This window comes from Lithobates pipiens, unplaced genomic scaffold (assembly GCF_037356315.1).
Source record: "Lithobates pipiens isolate NorthernLeopardFrog02 unplaced genomic scaffold, aLitPip1_a1.2 Scaffold_1, whole genome shotgun sequence".
In the NCBI taxonomy this organism is placed as follows: Eukaryota; Metazoa; Chordata; class Amphibia; order Anura; family Ranidae; genus Lithobates; species Lithobates pipiens.
Window position 1 is genome coordinate 191,222,711 of NW_027507685.1, and position 19,507 is coordinate 191,242,217.

A 19,507-nucleotide genomic window follows, 5' to 3' on the forward strand; every position below is an offset into this window, starting at 1 on the left:
CAACTACGTGATGCTATCATGTCAAGATGGACCAAAATCTCTGAGGAATGTTTCCAACACTTTGTTGAATCTATGCCACGAAGAATGCAGGCAGTTCTGAAGGCAAAAGGGTGTCCAACCCGGTACTAGCAAGGTGTATCCAATAATGTAGCTAGTGAGTGTATATATGTAACCAAAAGTATTAGGACACCTGTCTTTACATGGACATTACCTTTAATGGCATTCCAGTCTTAGTCCATAGGGTTCAATATTACATTGGCCCACCCTTTGCAACTATAACAGCTTCAACTCTTGTGGGGTTGTTTTTCAGGGGTTGGGCTTGGCCCCTTAGATCCAGTGAAGGAAAAGATAAGGCATCAGGATACCAAAACATTTTGGACAATTTCAACAGTTTGGGGATGGCCCCTTCCTATTCCAACATGACTGTGCACCAGTGCACAAATCAAGGTCGATAAAGACGTGGATGAGTGAGCTTGGGGTGGAGAAACAACCTTTCCAGAAGAGTTGAAGCTGTTGTAGCTGTAAAGGGTGGGTGGGCGAGCAAACTCAATATTAAACCCTACGGACTAAGACTGGGATGCCATTAAGGTTCAAGTGCGGGTAAAGGCAGGTGTCCCAATACTTTTGGTAATATAGTGTATATATACATAAATATATGTGTATATACAATTTTTAAAGAAAATGAGAAACTGACTGGCTTCACAAGATGCTAATTAACTTTGTTTTTTAGCTGTTTATTTATTTTTTGTTTTTACCTGATTTACTGTATGTTTTGTTTATAAAATGTTTATGCTTTATGTGGTTCACTTATGAACTGTATAGGTATATACATGTGTGAGTGAACATAAGTATCTTAAAATACTAGATTAAACTGTCCGCCTGTGATTAGGCGTCTTTGTAGGAGATTGTCTTGAAGATTATCCTTTACCACCTTCCCAAGCAAGTCCATCATAGCAGTTGGATAAATCACTGAGCTCAGCTTTTTGCCGTCCAAAAGGATTATAAAGTAAGTTAAAAACTGGGGCCCATGCCAGACCTTTTCTTCTTTTCTGGACTATATAAGATGCTTTTCTATGTCAGGTGCATTGTACTATAGGGGAAAGGTCCTCTGTCTGCAACAGTGGAACATCGACGGTTGCAGCTCAGGGGGTTTTAGTTGCATGAGCTTGCAGTCATTATTTCTTCAGCTGACTAGATAACACCCCTAAGTTCCAAAATGAGCAAAGGTCGACCAGATATAAGGATGGAAATGCCAGATGATTTCTTCATCCCCATTCCTCTGGAAACCACTAACATTACTGCTCTTAGCCCATTCCTGGTACCCCAGACGCATCTGGGGACCCCAGGCATGTTTATGAGTATGTCGGCCTTCATGTTGTTCACTATAATCTTTGGCTTTCCCCTGAACGTTCTGACCGTCATCTGCACTATCAAGTACAAGAAACTGCGCTCCCACCTTAACTACATTCTGGTAAACTTGGCTGTGGCCAACCTCATAGTAATCTGTTTTGGCTCCACCACTGCCTTCTACAGCTTCTCTCAAATGTATTTCGCACTGGGTACTTTGGCATGCAAGATAGAAGGTTTCACAGCCACCCTTGGAGGTATGTTTTTTTTAATCAATATCTACTTGCATACATCAACCTGTATACACTATTTGTCTGAGATATACTGCTCTCAAAACAAATATGTCCCTTAGTAAAATTCTCTATAAAATGCAGCAGTACCCATGTCATTACTCTGATAGTTATTTGTCTATTTGACCCCCCTCCTCTTTTTTTGGGGAGAGGAGGGGGGGGTGTATATTTGGAGTAGTCTTGTTTCTTCAATTTGGTGTTCTTTGTATTTTAGTTTTTTTCATGTTTTTGTATTTTATTGTTATTTGTCTACTGTTGATAGACATATGCCCTGGGTATCAGAGAATGATACCTTGTCCAATGATTCTTTGTCCAAAAATAGGGACACAGCATATAGGGACTTTATAAGTGTTGTCCCCTCAAAGAAACTATACAGACTCCATATAAAATTCCAGTATTTTATTGATCCAAAAATCAAGATAAAATAAAATATGGTATATAAAATCTCATGTCTGTAAAAACATATGTTGTAATGTATACATCTCCCTCTAGTGCCTTATATCGGCCCATCCACAACTGAACATATTCAATTAAGGGGGGCAAAAATCGAATTTTCTCCCAAAAAAATTAAAAACAATTGTATAAAAGTGTATACAGCACCTTGAAAAAGTATTTATGTGATAGACCAACACAAAGTGGCACATAATTGTGAAGTCGAAGGAAAACGATAAAAGGTTTTCAATTTTTTTTCCAAAAAAATATGTGAAACGTGTGGATTTGTATTCAAAGTCAATACTTTGTAGAACCACCTCTCACTGCAAGTCTTTTTGGGAATGTCTTTACTAGCTTTGTACATCTAGAGAGTGATATTTTTGTCCGTTCTTCAATTTTCAAGTCTTGCCACAGAGTCTCAATTGGATTAAGGTCTGGACTTTGACTGAGCCATTCTAACATATGAATATGGTTTAATCTAAACTAGGGATATGCAATTAGCAGACCTCCAGCTGTTGTAGAACTACAAGTCCCATGTGGCATAGCAAGACTGACAGCCACAAGCATGACACCCAGAGGTAGCGGCATGATGGGACTTGTAGTTTTGCAACAGCTGGAGGTCCGCTAATTGCAAATACCTGATTTCAACCATTCCATTGTAGCTCTGGCTGTATGTTTAGGGTCGTTGCCCTGCTGGAAGGTGAACCTCCGCCCCAGTCTCAAGTGTTTTGCAGACTCTAACAGGTTTTCTTCTAAGTTTTCCCTGTATTTGGCTCCATCCATCTTCCCATCAACTCTGACCAGCTTGCCTGTCCCTGCTGAAGAAAAGCATCCCCACAGCATGATGCTGCCACCACTTTTCACAGTGGGGATGGTGTGTTTAGGGTGATGTGCAGTATTGGTTTTCCACCACAAATAGCGTTTTGCTTTTAGGTCAAAAGGTTAAATTTTGGTTTTATCTGACCAGAGCGCCTTCTTCCACATGTTTGCTGTGTCCTCACATGGCTTCTTGCAAACTGCAAACAAGACTTCTTATGGCTTTCTTTCAACAATGGCTTTCTTCTTGCCACTCTTCCATAAAGGCGAGATTTGTGGAATGGATGACTAATAGTTGTCCTGTGGACAGATTCTCCAACCTGAGCTGTGGATCTCTGCAGCTCCTCCAGAGTTACCATGGGCCTCTTGGCTGCTTTTCTGATTAATGCTCTCCTTGTCTGGTCTGTCAGTTTAGGTGGACAGCCATGACTTGGTAGGTTTGCAGTTGTGTCATACTCTTTCCATTTTCAGATGATGGATTCAGTGACGGCCCATCCATTAGGGACACCCAGACGCTGCCCTCTCTATCCGTGCCACCCCCTATATGAATAATCGATAGATTCATGCATAGCATGAAACTATTTACGGCCGCCGTGGCCACCCCCTATTTATGTGTCCAGCACCTGAATTGCAGCTGTGGGGGCATTTTTTGAAGCACCTGATTAGAGCCATAGGCTATAATAGGCTTCAAAATAGGGTGGGCTCAGAGCGCAGAGCTAAGAGTGCAGAGCATGAGCCAACCCAGTTGTTACAACAGTGAATGAATATTCACTGTGGTAACACTGATCCCTCTGAAACCTGTTTTCCAATTGGCCGAAAAGAGAAGACTCCCGGTTGGCTGCAGAGGAGGAGCGAGGAAACAGAAGCCGCTGATGCCCCTGGAGAGCAGTGGAAGGGAAATCTGTCGCCACCACCAACCAAGAGAAGGGATTAATCAGTGCTCTGTGAGATGTTTAAAGCTTGGGGTATTTTTTAATACCTAACCCTGCTTTAAACTTCTCCACAACTTTATCCCTGACCTTTCTGGTGTGTTCCCCTGCCGCCATGATGCTTTTTGTTCACTAAGGCTCTCTTCAAACCTCTGAGGGCTTCACAAAACAGCTGTATTTATACTGAGATTAAGTTACACACAGAAGGACTCTATTTACTAATTAGATGACTTCTGAAGGCAATTGGTTCCATGGAAGGTGGAGGAGCACATTGTCTCTAACATTCATCAGCTCCATGATGTCATCATGGAGAAGTGGAAGATAATTCCAGTGGCAACCCGTGAAGCCCCAGTGAAGTCCCTGCCCAAAAGGGTTAAAGTAGTGCTGGAAATAATGGTGGCCACACAAAATATTGACACTTTGTGCCCAATTTGGACATTTTCACTTAGCGGTGTACTCACTTTTGTTGCCAGTGGTTTAGACATTAATGGCTGTGTGTTGAGTTATTTTGAGGGGACAGCAAATTTCCACTTTTATACAAGCTGTACACTCACTACTTTACATTGTAGCAAAGTGTAATTTCTTCAGTGTTGTCACTGAAAAGATATAATAAAATATTTACAAAAATGTGAGGGGGTGTACTCTTGTGAGATACTGTATATAGGGAGAAAATGTTAATCCCCACACTACTGGGAGCTTAGATGTTAAGTGTCCCCTGCATGCAGTCTACCAATTAAGAGTCTAAATTTAATCCAGGTGCGTATCTTAATAAACTGAGATGTGCACTTGTCCTCATATGAATCGGCCAGAGCAATGGGAATTGATTTAATTAATTGTTGATTTATTGTTTTTCACGCTGTGTTTTCATTCTGTGACAAAAGGTAATGATAGGCGGTTTTTTTGATGCAAGAACTGCACAGATCTAGAAGAAATACACAAAGCACGCCAAGATTGAAGTAAGAATACACATGCTCCTTGTATTTAACAATCCAATAAAAACACATTTTTATTTTATGATAAACTTAAAAAATATTATCAAAGTCTCACTCGATAGAAACCCAGAGGTCTACCTATTAAATGACAACAAAAGATTTAAGAACTCTTTACTGAAACATTTATTTATAGCAGCCAAGGCTTGTATCCGTATCCCGGCCTAATGGAAAAGTATGTTTACCCCTACAGTTGTTCATTGGAGGACAATCATTGCAGACATTCAAGTTATGGAAAATCTTACCATGACTTTGAAAGAGCAGGAAGACAAATATTGGAAGATCTGAACTCTCTACTTTTTCTATAGGGACCAGACACTACTGGCTTCACAGCCACTGGAGCATCCTGTGGGATGATCTATTCCCGAGGGATTTCTATCCCTCCCCTTTTTTTTCTCCTCCCCCATTTCCTCTTCTCTTTTATGCTTTTTCTGTACTTTCTTCTTTATGTGTTTGATAAGACCATTATCTCACCTTGACATATTACAAAACACAAAACTGTTCAGGGAATTTGCCAACAACCGTTGTTGGTCATCTGGAATTGTGTACTGCTGTTATAGGCTTGTTATGTTCCTTTTTAAGTGACAACCAGTTGACCTAGTAGTTGTTGTATACTAGCTATGCAGAGATATGCCTTTATTTTACTTTGTACCTTTTTATCCTTCTGCAAATGTCAAATTCCTTGACTTCTAAATAAAGAATAAAAAAAATATATATATCAAAAACATATAAAAAGGGTTGTGACAAAGAATCTACTGTAAATCACTAACACTACTAATAATCAAGCCACCACTTGGCTTATTGTATAAATCAACAGAATATATTTGTCAATACAGACACAAATGTGTTATTCAGTGCTGAATGTTCAACACATTTCTCAGACAGCTACATCCAAGCCCATTGATTGGTTGCCAAGACGAGAGCTGTGTAAACTAATATAAAAGCTGAAGCTCAAATTTCTGATTAGTTTGGACTTTCAAAACCCTAAACACCAATACATGAATGAGGTATCATATGGTACATCTTTAAAAAAAAAAAGATCAGGACCTGTATATGGTAACTCTTCCCAGCACCTCTGTGTCTGGTTAGGGATGTGCATGGCTTACACTGACTCCCACCTATCCTAAAGAAGGCAGATTACCATTTTGGTGTAATGGTTGACCCAGAATATGATCTTGTGGGTTAAGTAGATTTGGCTCCTGGGGTTGAGTCTGTAAATGGACTGTTTACCCAGAAATCAGGTGAGAATCAGGAAAGGGTGCCTGGAAGTGACAACGGGCATTTGTCTGTAATAAAGTATGTGCTGGTTCCATGAAAGAAGATCTTCTAAAAACAGGCCAGGTGTAGTGCCACAGACACCATGTAAGGGGACTGCCTTTGAACTGAGTAACTATTCACCTGTGAGTTCAGGTGGCCCATTCACGTTTATCTGGGGTCTCCTGGTGCATCTAGATGTTTTCTGGGCTTTTGTAAGTTGTGAAGTGAGATTAGTTGCTCTTATGAAGTTTGTATTTATAAAATGGTCCCTGTGAAAACACTCCCATCAATGAAGTATCTAAAAAAAGCTATTACTGCCAATTCATGCAAATGTCCTCTGTGTATGTCAAGCCAAAACTCAGTTCTAGTCATTATTTATGGCTTTAGGCACATGCATGTTCCATCTCTCTTACCTTGCTGGGTCACAGCATAGAAGAAATTTCCACCATGATATGTCTTAATCTCCGTTTAGTGAACTTAAACCATTATACCTACAGTAAGTATTAAAAGTGCATATATGTTTAAAATGATAATAATAGTAAAAAAAATATCTGAGTACAAATTCCCACCAAGAATTCTTGCAAATAAAAGTTAACAGCACAAAATAGTGAATTGTTCAGACTTTCTGATACTCTTGAGTTACAATAAGGGCTTATTCAGTATGATAGAATGCAGTGAAGGAGCCTGTACAAATCACTCCATCAGCCTGTCATTGACTTTTTTAAGCAATAGCCAGGTACAGAAATATGCTGAATATTATTTGGCCCTCTGTGCCTTTATAAATGAGCGCTAAAAAGTATAAGCTTACAGCATCAGTTAAAAAGTGTACAGCATCTTCAGTAAGTAGACTTGCTTTGTAGCAGGATGGTTCCCCTCAAGCTTCTTGTCCTCAGTATGTTGCATATGCAACATTCTCAGAAGCCATCTGACTACTCATGGTTTGTCATATTTCTATGGCTGAGAAGTAACCAAATATCTACTGCCTAAAAAAACTTATCAGAGAGTTTTAGGTTTTCAATTTTCATTGCTCTTCCACTTGAACCAGGCTATCACTTTTTCCTGAATTTGAAAAACCCCATGACATTTGTTGAGACTTCCAAAGAAAAGATCTTGCGTGCTTTGCATTCTTGAATTATTGGCATTGGGTATAAAATTCAAAATTAAAATGATGTATTTAAATTTTGTTTGTAATTCTTTTCTTAGCAAAATGGTAATTTTATTATTAATATAAGGTATTTACATTTGAATCTTAGGCTATCGTCTTTTCCTTGAAATTTTACTATTCGGTTAACCCTCTCTTTTAGGAATGGTCAGCTTGTGGTCTCTAGCTGTTGTAGCTTTTGAAAGATTCCTGGTCATCTGTAAGCCCATGGGCAGCTTCACCTTCAGAGAAAACCATGCCATCTTGGGTTGTATCTTCACTTGGGTGATTGGGCTTGTGGCAGCTTCTCCTCCTCTGCTGGGCTGGAGCAGGTTTGGTACTTTACAATTGTTTTTGTGGTTCTAAGTCTTCAGTTATTGAAAATAATAGATACTCCAGGAGCAGATTTTCCAACATTCCAATATTATACAACTGTGATGTAATTCTATGCAAATTTCATCACCACCAAGAAACACATAGAAATATGTATTATCTGACCTCAGTCTTTACTCCTATTATTCATTTTAGATAATCAAACTAGAAAGACTGAAGATCGTTGTAACTGGAATAATGTTTTCACCAATGTGACTAACCAGCGTTATACTATTGATCATTGGGCCATTTAAGTCTTTCTTGAGGAGTCGATAATAAACAGTACTGAACAGGGCAGGCAACATTGGCTGAGCTACAATATGCTGCACAATGTGCCTGGATATGTGATTAACAATATAATTCTATGAAGCATAAACAGTATGTCACGGGTAAAGGAGTTTTTGTGATGTAATGTCATATCAGGTTTATTCTTATTATATTGATCTTGAACTAATGGAGAGATCTGTGCACATATGTAATTTAATGCGACTATCAATTTGTATATAATGCCTCTTAATTTTCTTTCACCTCCCATGCAATAATTAGGCTCTGTTTTAGAGCTTAAAAAAGTTATAAAGTAGGATTGATTTCAGGGTGTGCAGACTTCATTTCTTTTACTTGTGTGCGTAGCTATGAACAATATTTTTGGACCCCAAGATAGTGTGAGCCCACTGTTATCTGGTGGAATTAATGTTTTGTCTAATAATTGTGAGAACCCCAACAATGTTTTCTGGAACTCTTTTTTTGGGCTCCAGACCCACAGATTTAGAACCCCTGCTCTTTTAATTCATACTGAAATTTGGAGATGCTTTCAGCTCTGCTGTAAAGTCATTTTTAATATTTTCTTTTATAAATTCTCACATCTTTTATATTTACCTTTGGAATCACCTGGGAGAAACTATGCCCACCATACATAATTCTACTGCTGCAATGCAGGCCCCATGTGCTGTTTGCAAATACTTATGTTAGTCACTACCAGTCAAGTGTGACTCTATCTCCATGTCCCTGTGTACCTGCATGGATCCTTTGGCTTGGATATACACAGGGTCATGACTTCTCTGAAGAGATGACCCACACCCATTCCAGTACTAAACCCCAATTTCTGTCTTTCAAGTGTTTAATGCCAGAGCCTCAACTGCACACTGATTTTCTGTCATTTTACAATTGCATGACTTGCCAAGCACTCAATGCCACAAGGGGGCTTAAATGAGAAGTACAGCCAAAGCTTGTTTGGCTGTACTTCTCCTGTGGATCACAGGAGTGCAGTTTGTTTTGCTCTCCTGTGATCCATTTTCAGCAGAGAGCGGGCTGAAGCTCACTGTCTGCTGACGTCGCCGAGCCAGTCTAGGCTCAGGCAAGATCACAACACTGGGGCCAGGATCCACCCACATGCCTGGGCAGACACCCGGCTCAGCCTCTCAGTGAGTAGGCTCTCATATTTCATAGGTGATAGGAAATTAGCTGTGAAACTTATTACAATTCCTAATTTTCTTTCTTTTTGTTGGTCTCTGCAGATACATCCCAGAAGGTCTTCAGTGTTCCTGTGGGCCAGACTGGTACACTGTAAATAACAAGTGGAACAATGAATCCTATGTAATTTTCATCTTCTGCTTCTGCTTTGGGTTTCCTTTGGCTGTCATTGTATTTTCTTATGGACGATTGCTCCTCACACTGCATGCTGTAAGTAGTACTTTAAGATATCAATAAAAAAATACATTGTAGCTAACTTATTTAAAGTGAGTCAGAGTGGCTTTATCATGGAATTTGCCCATTACTTAAAACTCTAAACTAGACCCTCTAAATGCTCTGCTTCCATTCTAAAAATATACACCAGTTGGCAAGGAAGGTTCCAGTCTGTGCCTGGCTTTACCATTTGTACCATACACAGAGTTAATCTGGCTTTCAAACTTTTAAACATACAGCTAAGTACCCGCAGATAACATCGGGAGAGCAGCCTTAAATATGTGAAAGTGGGACTTGGACTGTAGGGTCCTGCCATGTGTCAGGAACACTAACAGCAGATCCAGTGTGAAGGAAGCTTTTACCACTTTTCTCTTCCTGGATAATAAAGGTTGTTCCCATCTAGCCTCTTATAACTATTCAGTTTTCTTCAGAAACATGTAAACAGAGCCTGCCATTCACACAGTGAAAGGGATTGTGAATATGGATGCAATGGATTATAGAATACAAAGTAGACTTTACAAGTGAAGCATAACTGAATAATGTTTTTATTTTAGCATTTCTGTGTCACCCACTCTCTGGTCAATTTTTGAAAACAGTATACAGTATGTAAAATCCACTTCTCCAAGTAAAACATGAATGACCCTCCTAATAGCAACCAGCCAAGCCAGCTGGCAGTATTGCAGATTTTTCCTTCATGGTCATGTAGGGCTGTAAAAACTTGGCAGGAGATTCAAGTCTCTTTCTCTTCACCAAGAGCTGCAAAATATCTTTGTTGGAGTTACTGTAAGCTTTCATTTAAAAAAAAAAAAATGCAAAAAGTCCTGAAATGTTGAACAGATTATCTACCATATTGGTTCTCAACCTTAGTTACATAGTTAGTCTGGTTGAAAAAAGAGACAAGTTCATCTAGTATAACCAATAAAAAGAGGAAAAAAATATACACAATTCTATACCCACATCAAAAACCCCCAGCAAAGTATGATCCAATTTTCTCCAGTGGGGGAAAAAATGTCTTCCCCCAAGAGGCAATTGGCTATTCCCTGGATCAACTAGATCAAACTTGACCCCTTTGCAACTGCTCAATAGCCGAATGACGGCTACAGCGCGGCCACACTTTGCCAGGAGGCTGTCACATGATGTCCTCCTGTTTGTGTATTGGCCATGATCTGTGATTGCTGCGTTCTTTGGATGCAGCTGATCATGGATTGGGGTAAAGAGCCAATCACGGCGGCTCTTTACCACGTAATCAGCCATGTCAAATCACAGCTGATCACGGATGTAAACAGGATTTGCCAGTTATTGGCAAAAAATCCAAAAACTTGCAAATCCTGATGATCAGTGCAGCCCCAACAGTGCCCACCAGTGCTTTCAATCAGTGTCCATCAGTGATACCTGTCAGTGCCAATCAGTGATGCCTATCATTGCTGCCTATCTGTCTTGCCTATCAGTGCCACCTATCAGCGCTGTCCATCAGTGCTGCCTATCAGTGCCCATCAGTGACGCATATCAGTGCCAAGCATTGAAGCATATCAATGCAGCCTAACCAGTGCCTGCACATCAGTCTAGCCTATCAGTGCCCATCAGTGCAGCCTCATCAGCGCACATCAGTGAAGGAGAAAAATTACTTATTTACAAAATTTTATAACAGAAACTGTAACAAGATTTTCAAAATTTGTAGTCATTTTTCATTTGTTTAGCAAAAAAATTAATAAAATAAAAACCCAGTGGTGATTAAATAGAGATTTCTTTTGCTGGTATTTAATCACCACTTTTTTTGTTTTGCTAAACAAATGAAAAAAGACCACAAATTTTGAAAAAAAAAAATTAATTCTTGAAAAAATTATAAAAATGTTGTTTGGGTACAGTTTTGCATGACCATGCAATTGTTATTCAAAGTGCAAAAAGCGCTGAAAGCTGGAAATTTGCCTGGGCAGGAAGGGGGTGAAAGTGCCCAGTAGGCAAGCTTTTAAGCTAAGTTTAAACTTGCATCTAAACTGCCATGCCTCTAAAAAAAAGTGATTTATGTTTGGCAGAAGCATTTGGCAGACAGTGTGGAGGGCTATTTAATACCTTCTCACTGTCTGCTTCAACTCTTTATTTGTTGCACCAATACAGCACAACCATGTGTTTTGCGTCACTTTCCCATTTATGTGAATAGATCACGTTCAAAGAACTTCCTGGCTGACGAACATGAGAGGAGCGATAGTTTTTGCCATGGGTACGAAACAAACCATTGTGATTGCACATGTAAACATCCTTCCCACTGTCTTTGCAGCTTAATGGGGAGGGAACAGTTGCAAGGATACTAAAAACGTGGCTCATCTACACATTTTTTAACACCCTCCAACCACGTCTAAATGAGACCAGGACCTGGTAAAGACTTCAAAAAACCTTTCATGCCCCAGTCATCAACAGATGAGCTTCTTTGCTGTGGTAGGTGCTCAGTGAGGCTAAGGACTGTGCTCCCTCTATGTGACATATAACCATGGCTTAGCAGTGGAAAACTGTGGCCCTGTGGTTGAGAATCATTGTTTTAGTAGAAAAACACATACAATTAGATGTAATATGGAAGTATCTAATGTTGTATTTTGGAATATTTCAAACTTACCACCAGTATTTGTCTTTTTGAAAGGTTGCAAAGCAACAGGAACAGTCTGCCTCCACACAGAAAGCTGAGCGGGAGGTAACCAGGATGGTGATTATGATGATTGCTGGATTCTTGGTGTGCTGGCTTCCTTATGCTTCTTTTGCTCTATGGGCAGTAACTCACCGCGGTGAAACGTTTGATTTGCGTATGGCTTCTATTCCATCTGTATTTTCAAAAGCCTCCACCGTATACAACCCATTTATCTATATTTTTATGAACAGGCAGGTGAGTATGTCTGACATTAGTTCTCTTTGTTTAGCCTTCACTTTTCTACAATTTGTTGTTGTTTTTTATACTGGAAACAGAGTAGGAATATCTTGGATGCAGACCATGAGGGCTCTTTCACACTGCTTTGTTGTGGCAATTTATTTTGAATGGCAGCTAGATGCCCCTTTAGAATGGACCTATAGTACACAGCAATCCACTGTTCATGGTGGTACATTGTGGTGAAAAAAAAAAAACTGAGAAAGAAAGATTGATTCACAATTAAAATGAACAGTCTGTAGTGTGCACCATTTTTTTGCTTGCCCTCCTCCAGCACTGAAAAATCTGAGTTATTCCTTACTGTCCCTCCATACATCACCACCACCATCTTCTGTCTGGTTCCCAGGAGCAGCAGGTCCATTAAAAGTGCATGGACGGCACCCCCCGTCTATCGCCGCCTCCCCTATCCATGTGCCCAGCGCATGGATTCCAATGTGGGGGGGGGGGGGGCTGTTTTTTTGAAGCATGGATTAGAGCCAGAGGCTCTAATAGGCTGCAATATAGGGTGGGCTTGGGTCGCAGAGAGGGTGCTCAGAGGCCACCCAGGTGTGTTACAACAGCGAATCAATGTTTGCTGTTGTAACACTGATCCTCATCCTGGACCAACCAGGAAGCAGGTTTTGATATTGGACACCTAGGAGGAGGAGGGGAGAAGCTGGAAGCCGCCATGGAGGTGAGGACTCGGAGCCTAGCTGCTGCACAACGCTGCTTGCCACCTGCCACGATGGGGTAAGTGCCAGTCTGACCGGAAAACAGCAGCAGGGTGGGTGCCGTTCGGGGGGATGGGTGGTTTTTTGCCCCCCCCCCAAAAAAAAAAAAACACCGGCCGCCACTGCTAGTTCCCATCTGCTAAAGAAAAACAACAAAAATAAAAAAAACTCTAATCTCCGTGAAATTTTTTTTTTTTTAAATAAAGTTTTTATTATCTCAACAGTCAATAAAGGTAAACTTTTTTGAAATAAATATAAGGGCTAGCATTGTTGACATCCTTTTAAAAATGCTAGTCGAATGGCTGTTAAGCCCCTACACACTTTTTGTCTTACCAAAACCATGTAGTGCAGGGGCCTGCCTGATTGCATACAAATTGAAACTCCTAAGGTTTGACCTCATATTATATGGTTTTGGTAAATCTGAAGGAAAAAATCAGCAGCAAATCTGATAGTGTGTATGGGGCTTAAGGCTCACCCTTTGGCTTTAAAGTGGTTGTAAACCCTTATATACGCACTGAAGTCACTAGCCTCAGGTGATACACTGAGATGAAACAAATCCTACATATGTTTTACCCATTTATCTGCTGCTCTCCCTTTTCTAGAGCCATTAAATGTTCAGGTATCAAAGGCTTTTTTTGAGCTTCTGGAAGGCGGGTGGGGGATCTGATGTCACACATTGCAAAGCACTGAACATAGAGTTGTGAGTATTCTGAGACCTGAGTGTTTTAGTGGTTTTTGCATTTTGCAGATTTGCACTGCAGTCCATTTAGCATGCTTTCCTATGGAACACGTTTTGTAGAGCAAATCTGCAAAATGCAAAAAGCACAAAAAACGCATCGGTGTGAATCCAGCCTTACTGTCAGAAGTGACTCATGGAAAAATCTGAGGAAAGTGAGAACAGATAAGATTCACACTAGGTGTATTGGTTTCAGGCAAGTACACACTATGGAAGGATATGCTTCTTTCATTTTTTATTTCAGAGGTTTACAACCACTTTAATATAATCAACATCTTTGTTCCAGATTAGAAAGTAACGAAGACATTGTATTAACATTGTATGCCGGACTACTAGCATTTTTTAGGAGAGGTCAGCTGCATTTTAGAAAAAGAGGGTGGTGGGCAAGTAAATAAACAGGACTTGCATTTTTAGTACAAGGCCCGCTTTAAACAGGGATGCTATTCACATGCTCTGATATATAATTAACCACTAGAGGAAGTACACTATATTGTCAAATATATTGGGACGCCTACCTTTACACATATATGAACATCAATATCAATATGAACAATGACATCCCAGTCTTATTCTGTAGGGTTCAATATTGAGTTGACCCACCCTTTGCAGCTATAACAGCTTCAACTCTTCTAGGAAGGCTGTCCACAAGGTTTAGGAGTGTATCTATGTGAATGTTTGACCATTCTTCCAGAAGCGCATTCGTGAGTTCAGGCACTGATGTGGATGAGAAGGCCTGGCTTGCAGTCTCCACTCTAATCCATCCCTAAGGTGTTCTATTGGGTTGAGGTGCAGGCTAGTCAAGTTCCTCCACCCCAAACTCGCTCATCCATGTCTTTATGGACCTTGCTTTCTGCACTGGTTCAAATCATTTGGTGGAGGGAGAATTATAGTGTGGAGTTGTTTTTCAGGGGTTGGGCTTGGCCCCTTAGTTCCAGTGAAGGGAACTCCAAACAGCATCAGCATACCAAGACATTTTGGACAATTTCATGCTCCCAATTCTGTGGGAATAGTTTGGGGATGGCCTCTTGCTGTTTCAACATGACTGCACACCAGTGCAGAAAGCAAGGTTCATAAAGACATGGATGAGCGAGTTTCGGGTGGAGGACTTCCCCTATCCTTGTGAGCAAGCCAGCAGTGGTAAAATGCGTCAAGGAAGGTGGTTTTGGGTGGAGATTTTAATATATGCAGTTTTCATCTATTGACAAATATAGAAAGATGAACCTAACCTTGTAATCCATATTTCAAAAATATTTCACCCAGTACATGCTTCCCCTGGCTGGGATTCTCAGTGAATGAATGAATGAATGAAATACTTTTATAGCGCACAATGCGAACTGAATCGCCTCTAGGCGCTGCCCTTCAGTGTACAGCTCCTGTAGTAGTTGCACCAGTAAAGGGATAATAATAGAAATTAGCAAATTAAATGTTTTTGTATTTCTGGCTTTATATACATTGAGGTTATACAAACTGGTAAATATTTGTAACTACCCTTCATAATGTTTTCTTCCTCCAGTTCCGATCCTGTATGATGAAGCTGATCTTCTGTGGAAAGAATCCACTTGGCGATGATGATGACACTTCTGCCTCTGGTTCTACTCAGGTGTCCTCTGTGTCCACCAGCCAGGTGGCTCCTGCATAATGCCAGACACATGCAGCTGCTGTTCTGCCACGTTTATTGCCACGGCTATGTGCCCTGAAATGCTTCCAGGTGACATCGCTATCCTCCAGTAACCCACACTCAGTTACTCCATAAACTTTTAAATAATTTTCTCAACTCAGCCATGTATCCATTAACCCCTTATAAATGATTTCCCTAATCCCTTACTTTCGTCAACAGAAAACATAGGACCCAAGCTTCTGAGTATGTGGTTATAGGCCATGTGAAGGTATACAATGACACAGAGGCATGAAGTATGAGTTAGAAATCATTCCAATTTCAGAAGCATATAATGCTATCACATGTCCCAAAATTCATGTCCCTCCCCATGAGATGAAGCTGTCACATTTGGCATTCCATTTGGTTTGTAGCTTTCATCTGTAGCACAATATGAGGTCTTTGAGCTAAAAATAAACATTATTTATGAGGACTGATTTCAGCAAGGAAAGTGGTTTAATAAACGTATGTAGGAGGCATTATCATTTTTTTTAACTTGCCATTATTTTTTTTTTCTGTAACCAACTCATGCCTCTCTGTCCTGCACTGGTTCTATTGTAGTGAAATCTGGTCATTTTCTTCTTTTTTTTTGCTTTCAATTGAAGCCCCTAGATGTATCTAACTAGGTAAGGAATTTTTACAAAGGTGAGGTGCTCCTTAAAACTATAGCAGATGGCTAGACAGGGCAAAAAAATAAGAATATTTTTTTCTACGCCATATTCTGGCACGTGGACAGCCATGTCTGTGTTGTTTCACATTTTTACCTACCACGTTATGATTAATCATGTCTAGCTGAAATTACATGTTTATCAGCATCTTCCTGAGTTCATCCTATATATACTATGAACGAGTTAACAAATTAAAGACGTGCTCTGTGCAGTTGGATTTGGGACATAATGCATTGTTATATAAACATAATTGATAAAAAAAAAACATATTCGGTATATAAAAATCAGGACTAATCTGAATTTAGTGTTTCAATAGCCAATATTGGAAGGCGATCTTTGGGATGTAGGAGTGCTGAACCCTGGGGCAATACTATACATCAAAATGTGATGGGTGGCCTTGCGGTCCTAGAAGCTGCTAACAAGTAACCCTGGGGAACTGCTGGACCCTCCTAGTTTTGAAAGGATGAGAGTGCCACATTAGCTTGTATAGTCCTTTGAAAGATTTTTTTTTTAACAGCCTGTTGCAAAACAATAACTGTTGCAAAAGATTTTTTTTTCAAAGGACTATACAAGCTGATGTGGTGCTCCCATCCTTGCAATCCATCAATGTTGGATGGTAGACACCATATGTTAGCACTACATACCTGTGCAGCTCACCTTCCACCAGAGCATTGATTTTCTGAGAACACCAATTCCAGGTTAAGGTTTCACCAATTCACATGAGCTTTCTAAATGATTGAAGAGAAAAAGCCCAACATATGCTGCATCTCGGGAAAGACATTCTTATTTTTATGGTGGAATAGAAATGACAATGAACACACCTACATCTGCAACAGTTCAGGACATTTTTATGGCATTAATGCTGCTTCTAGATTTCTTACTTATTTGCTTACTCCTTTCTTGTGGGGGCAATTGTAATAATATACCAAGTATAAACCATTACTCCATCGTGCTTATTAACCCTTCTCTTTCTGTAATGCTGGCACTGTTCTGCATGACCTCAAGAGGAAAATACCATGTTTAAAATTGTAAATAAACTTCCTCAGGGCTTCCAAGCTTACATCTCTATTTCTTTTTCTGTAGGATGTAGTTTAGTGACTAAAAATTGTAATTTCATTAAATAAACGTATCAGATGCATCTGTCACGCTAGCTGTCTGCTGTCTCAGTTTCTTCCATTCTTGCTAATCTTCTCTATTTTATTAGGTTTTACTAGTACCTACACATTCGTGCTGCATATGAGTCACGTCAGCACCTGTCCCTGAATAAACCCACAATGGGCAAAATTAATTAAACCCAAATAAATTTAGTTTAGAGAAGAAATTGGACCATCAAAAGGAAATTCATGCATGCATAGAGAAAACATAAATTTTCTGTGCATAAAAGGCCTACACAACCCCAGCTAAACACTTAGCAGTACTTTTATAAAGCCTAGTACACACGGACAGATTGTTGGTTTTGCATCGGCCGGTTCAATAGAAACTGGCCGACATTCGGTCCGTGTGTATAGCAGCTGGTCTGACAGAAGCCAACAGTTCAACCGGCTTCTGTCAAAGGCATCGAACCGATCGACAGTCTCTTGATCAGTGCTCTCCAATGGCTGAGAGCACTTAATTGAGTCTTCTGGCTCAGTAGGGGAGATTGCTGTACTAATTGCTGAAAAAAACTAGTGGTGTGCACTAGGCTTAAGGGTGATGGTCAAACTGAATGAGCCTGCGGGTTTATGACTTGTTCATAAAATGAAGACCAAGGAGTGGCTCTTGCATGTTGGTCCACATCTTCTCTGCATAGTGAATACTCAAATGACTTTAAGGTCACATGTAAACTGTATTCTCTTTGATTCCTTTCCTCCTACAGGGGGTTTGCAGCAGAAAAATGCGGTAAAATCAAATGTTCACGCACCTAGCAGTATTGCATTCTATTGGCCAGAATGTTAAAGTGGTTGTAAACCCTCTCATGTACCCAATGAAGTAACTGGTCTCAGATGATACACAGAGATGAAACAATTGAGGGCTGCTCTCCAGGACTTAGAGTGGGAGAGAATATTGGCACCAATGGGCACAGAACAAAAATGGGAATTCTTCAAAAAGACTGTTTGTGATCTCACGGCAAAGTATATTCCCATGGGCAATAAGTTTAAAAGGTTAAAAATAAAACCGATGTGGCTCACGGCCAAAGTTAAAAAAGCTATAAACTATAAAAAAAGAGCTTTTAAAAAATATAAAAATGAAGGAACGCTAGTGTCATTTAAATGTTACAAGGAATATAACAGAATATGTAAAAAGGAAATCAAGGATGCAAAAATTCAAAATGAAAAACAGATTGCAAAAGATAGTAGGACAAACCCCAAAAAATTCTTCAAATATATTAATAGTAAAAAGGTTAAGTCTGAGTATGTAGGCCCTTTACATAATCTGGAGTGGGTGACTGGGGACAAAGAGAAGGCTAACTTATTAAATACTTTCTTCAGCTCTGTGTATACAAAGGAGCATGGGGGAGCTCATGTCCATAATGGGGGTGGTACTGACGCAGCCCCAAATCCACAATGGCTCAAAAGTGATATGGTCCAAAAATATTTGGACAGAATAAACGTGGATAAAACACCTGGACCTGATGGCATCCACCCACGGATCCTAAAAGAATTGAGCTCTGTAATTTCAAAGCCATTGTATCTAATTTTTAGGGACTCATTAATTACAGGAATAGTACCACTGGATTGGCGCAGGGCCAATGTGGTGCCTATATTTAAAAAGGGAACAAAGTCTTTACCAAGTAATTATAGACCTGTTCGTTTAACTTCTATAGTTGGGAAGATACTGGAGGGATTAATAAAAGACCACATAGACGAGTTCTTGCAGGAAAAAAAATATTTTGAGCAACAGACAGCATGGATTCATGAAAGACAGAAGTTGTCAGACAAACCTGATTTCTTTTTATGAGGTGGTAAGTAAAACCTTGGACAGAGGGGTGGCGGTGGACGTGATATATTTGGATTTTGCAAAAGCGTTCGATACAGTTCCGCACACACAGCTCATGTGTAAGGTAAAGTCTACAGGTTTGGAAATATCAGTTTGTAAATGGATAGAAAACTGGCTAAAAGACAGAATTCAGAGAGTAGTGGTCAATGATTCTTACTCTGAATGGTCTAAGGCTATCAGTGGTGTACCCCAAGGTTCAGTGCTGGGACCCTTACTTTTTAATATCTTTATAAATGATATTGGGTCTGGGATTAAAAGTAACATTTCGGTGTTTGCAGATGACACCAAGCTATGCAGTGGAATAACGTCCTTACAGGATGTCTCAAATTTACAAGCCGACCTCAATACTCTGTCTAATTGGGCGACTATGTGGCAGATGATGATGAGAAATGTAAAGTTATGCACTTGGGGGCTAAGAATATGCATGCATCATACATGCTAGGGGGAGTACAACTGGGGGAATCCATAGTGGAGAAGGATCTGGGGGTTTTGGTAGATCATAAGCTCAATAATAGCATGCAATGCCAAGCTGCGGTTTCCAAAGCGAGCAAAGTCCTTTCCTGTATTAAGAGAGGTATGTACTCCAGAGAGAGAGA

General features: G+C 40.0%; 1 protein-coding gene across 1 annotated transcript; it reads left to right on the forward strand.

The window, feature by feature from the left end:
- The first annotated feature begins 1,102 nt into the window (after window positions 1-1,102).
- LOC143981312 (blue-sensitive opsin-like) lies at window positions 1,103-17,077 on the forward strand. The gene is made up of 5 exons (XM_077479111.1): window positions 1,103-1,604; window positions 7,365-7,533; window positions 9,088-9,253; window positions 11,889-12,128; window positions 15,127-17,077. The coding sequence occupies exons 1-5, from the start codon at window positions 1,217-1,219 to the stop codon at window positions 15,250-15,252; spliced, it is 1,089 nt and encodes a 362-aa protein (XP_077335237.1). The 5' UTR covers window positions 1,103-1,216; the 3' UTR covers window positions 15,253-17,077.
- The last annotated feature ends 2,430 nt before the right edge of the window (window positions 17,078-19,507 follow it).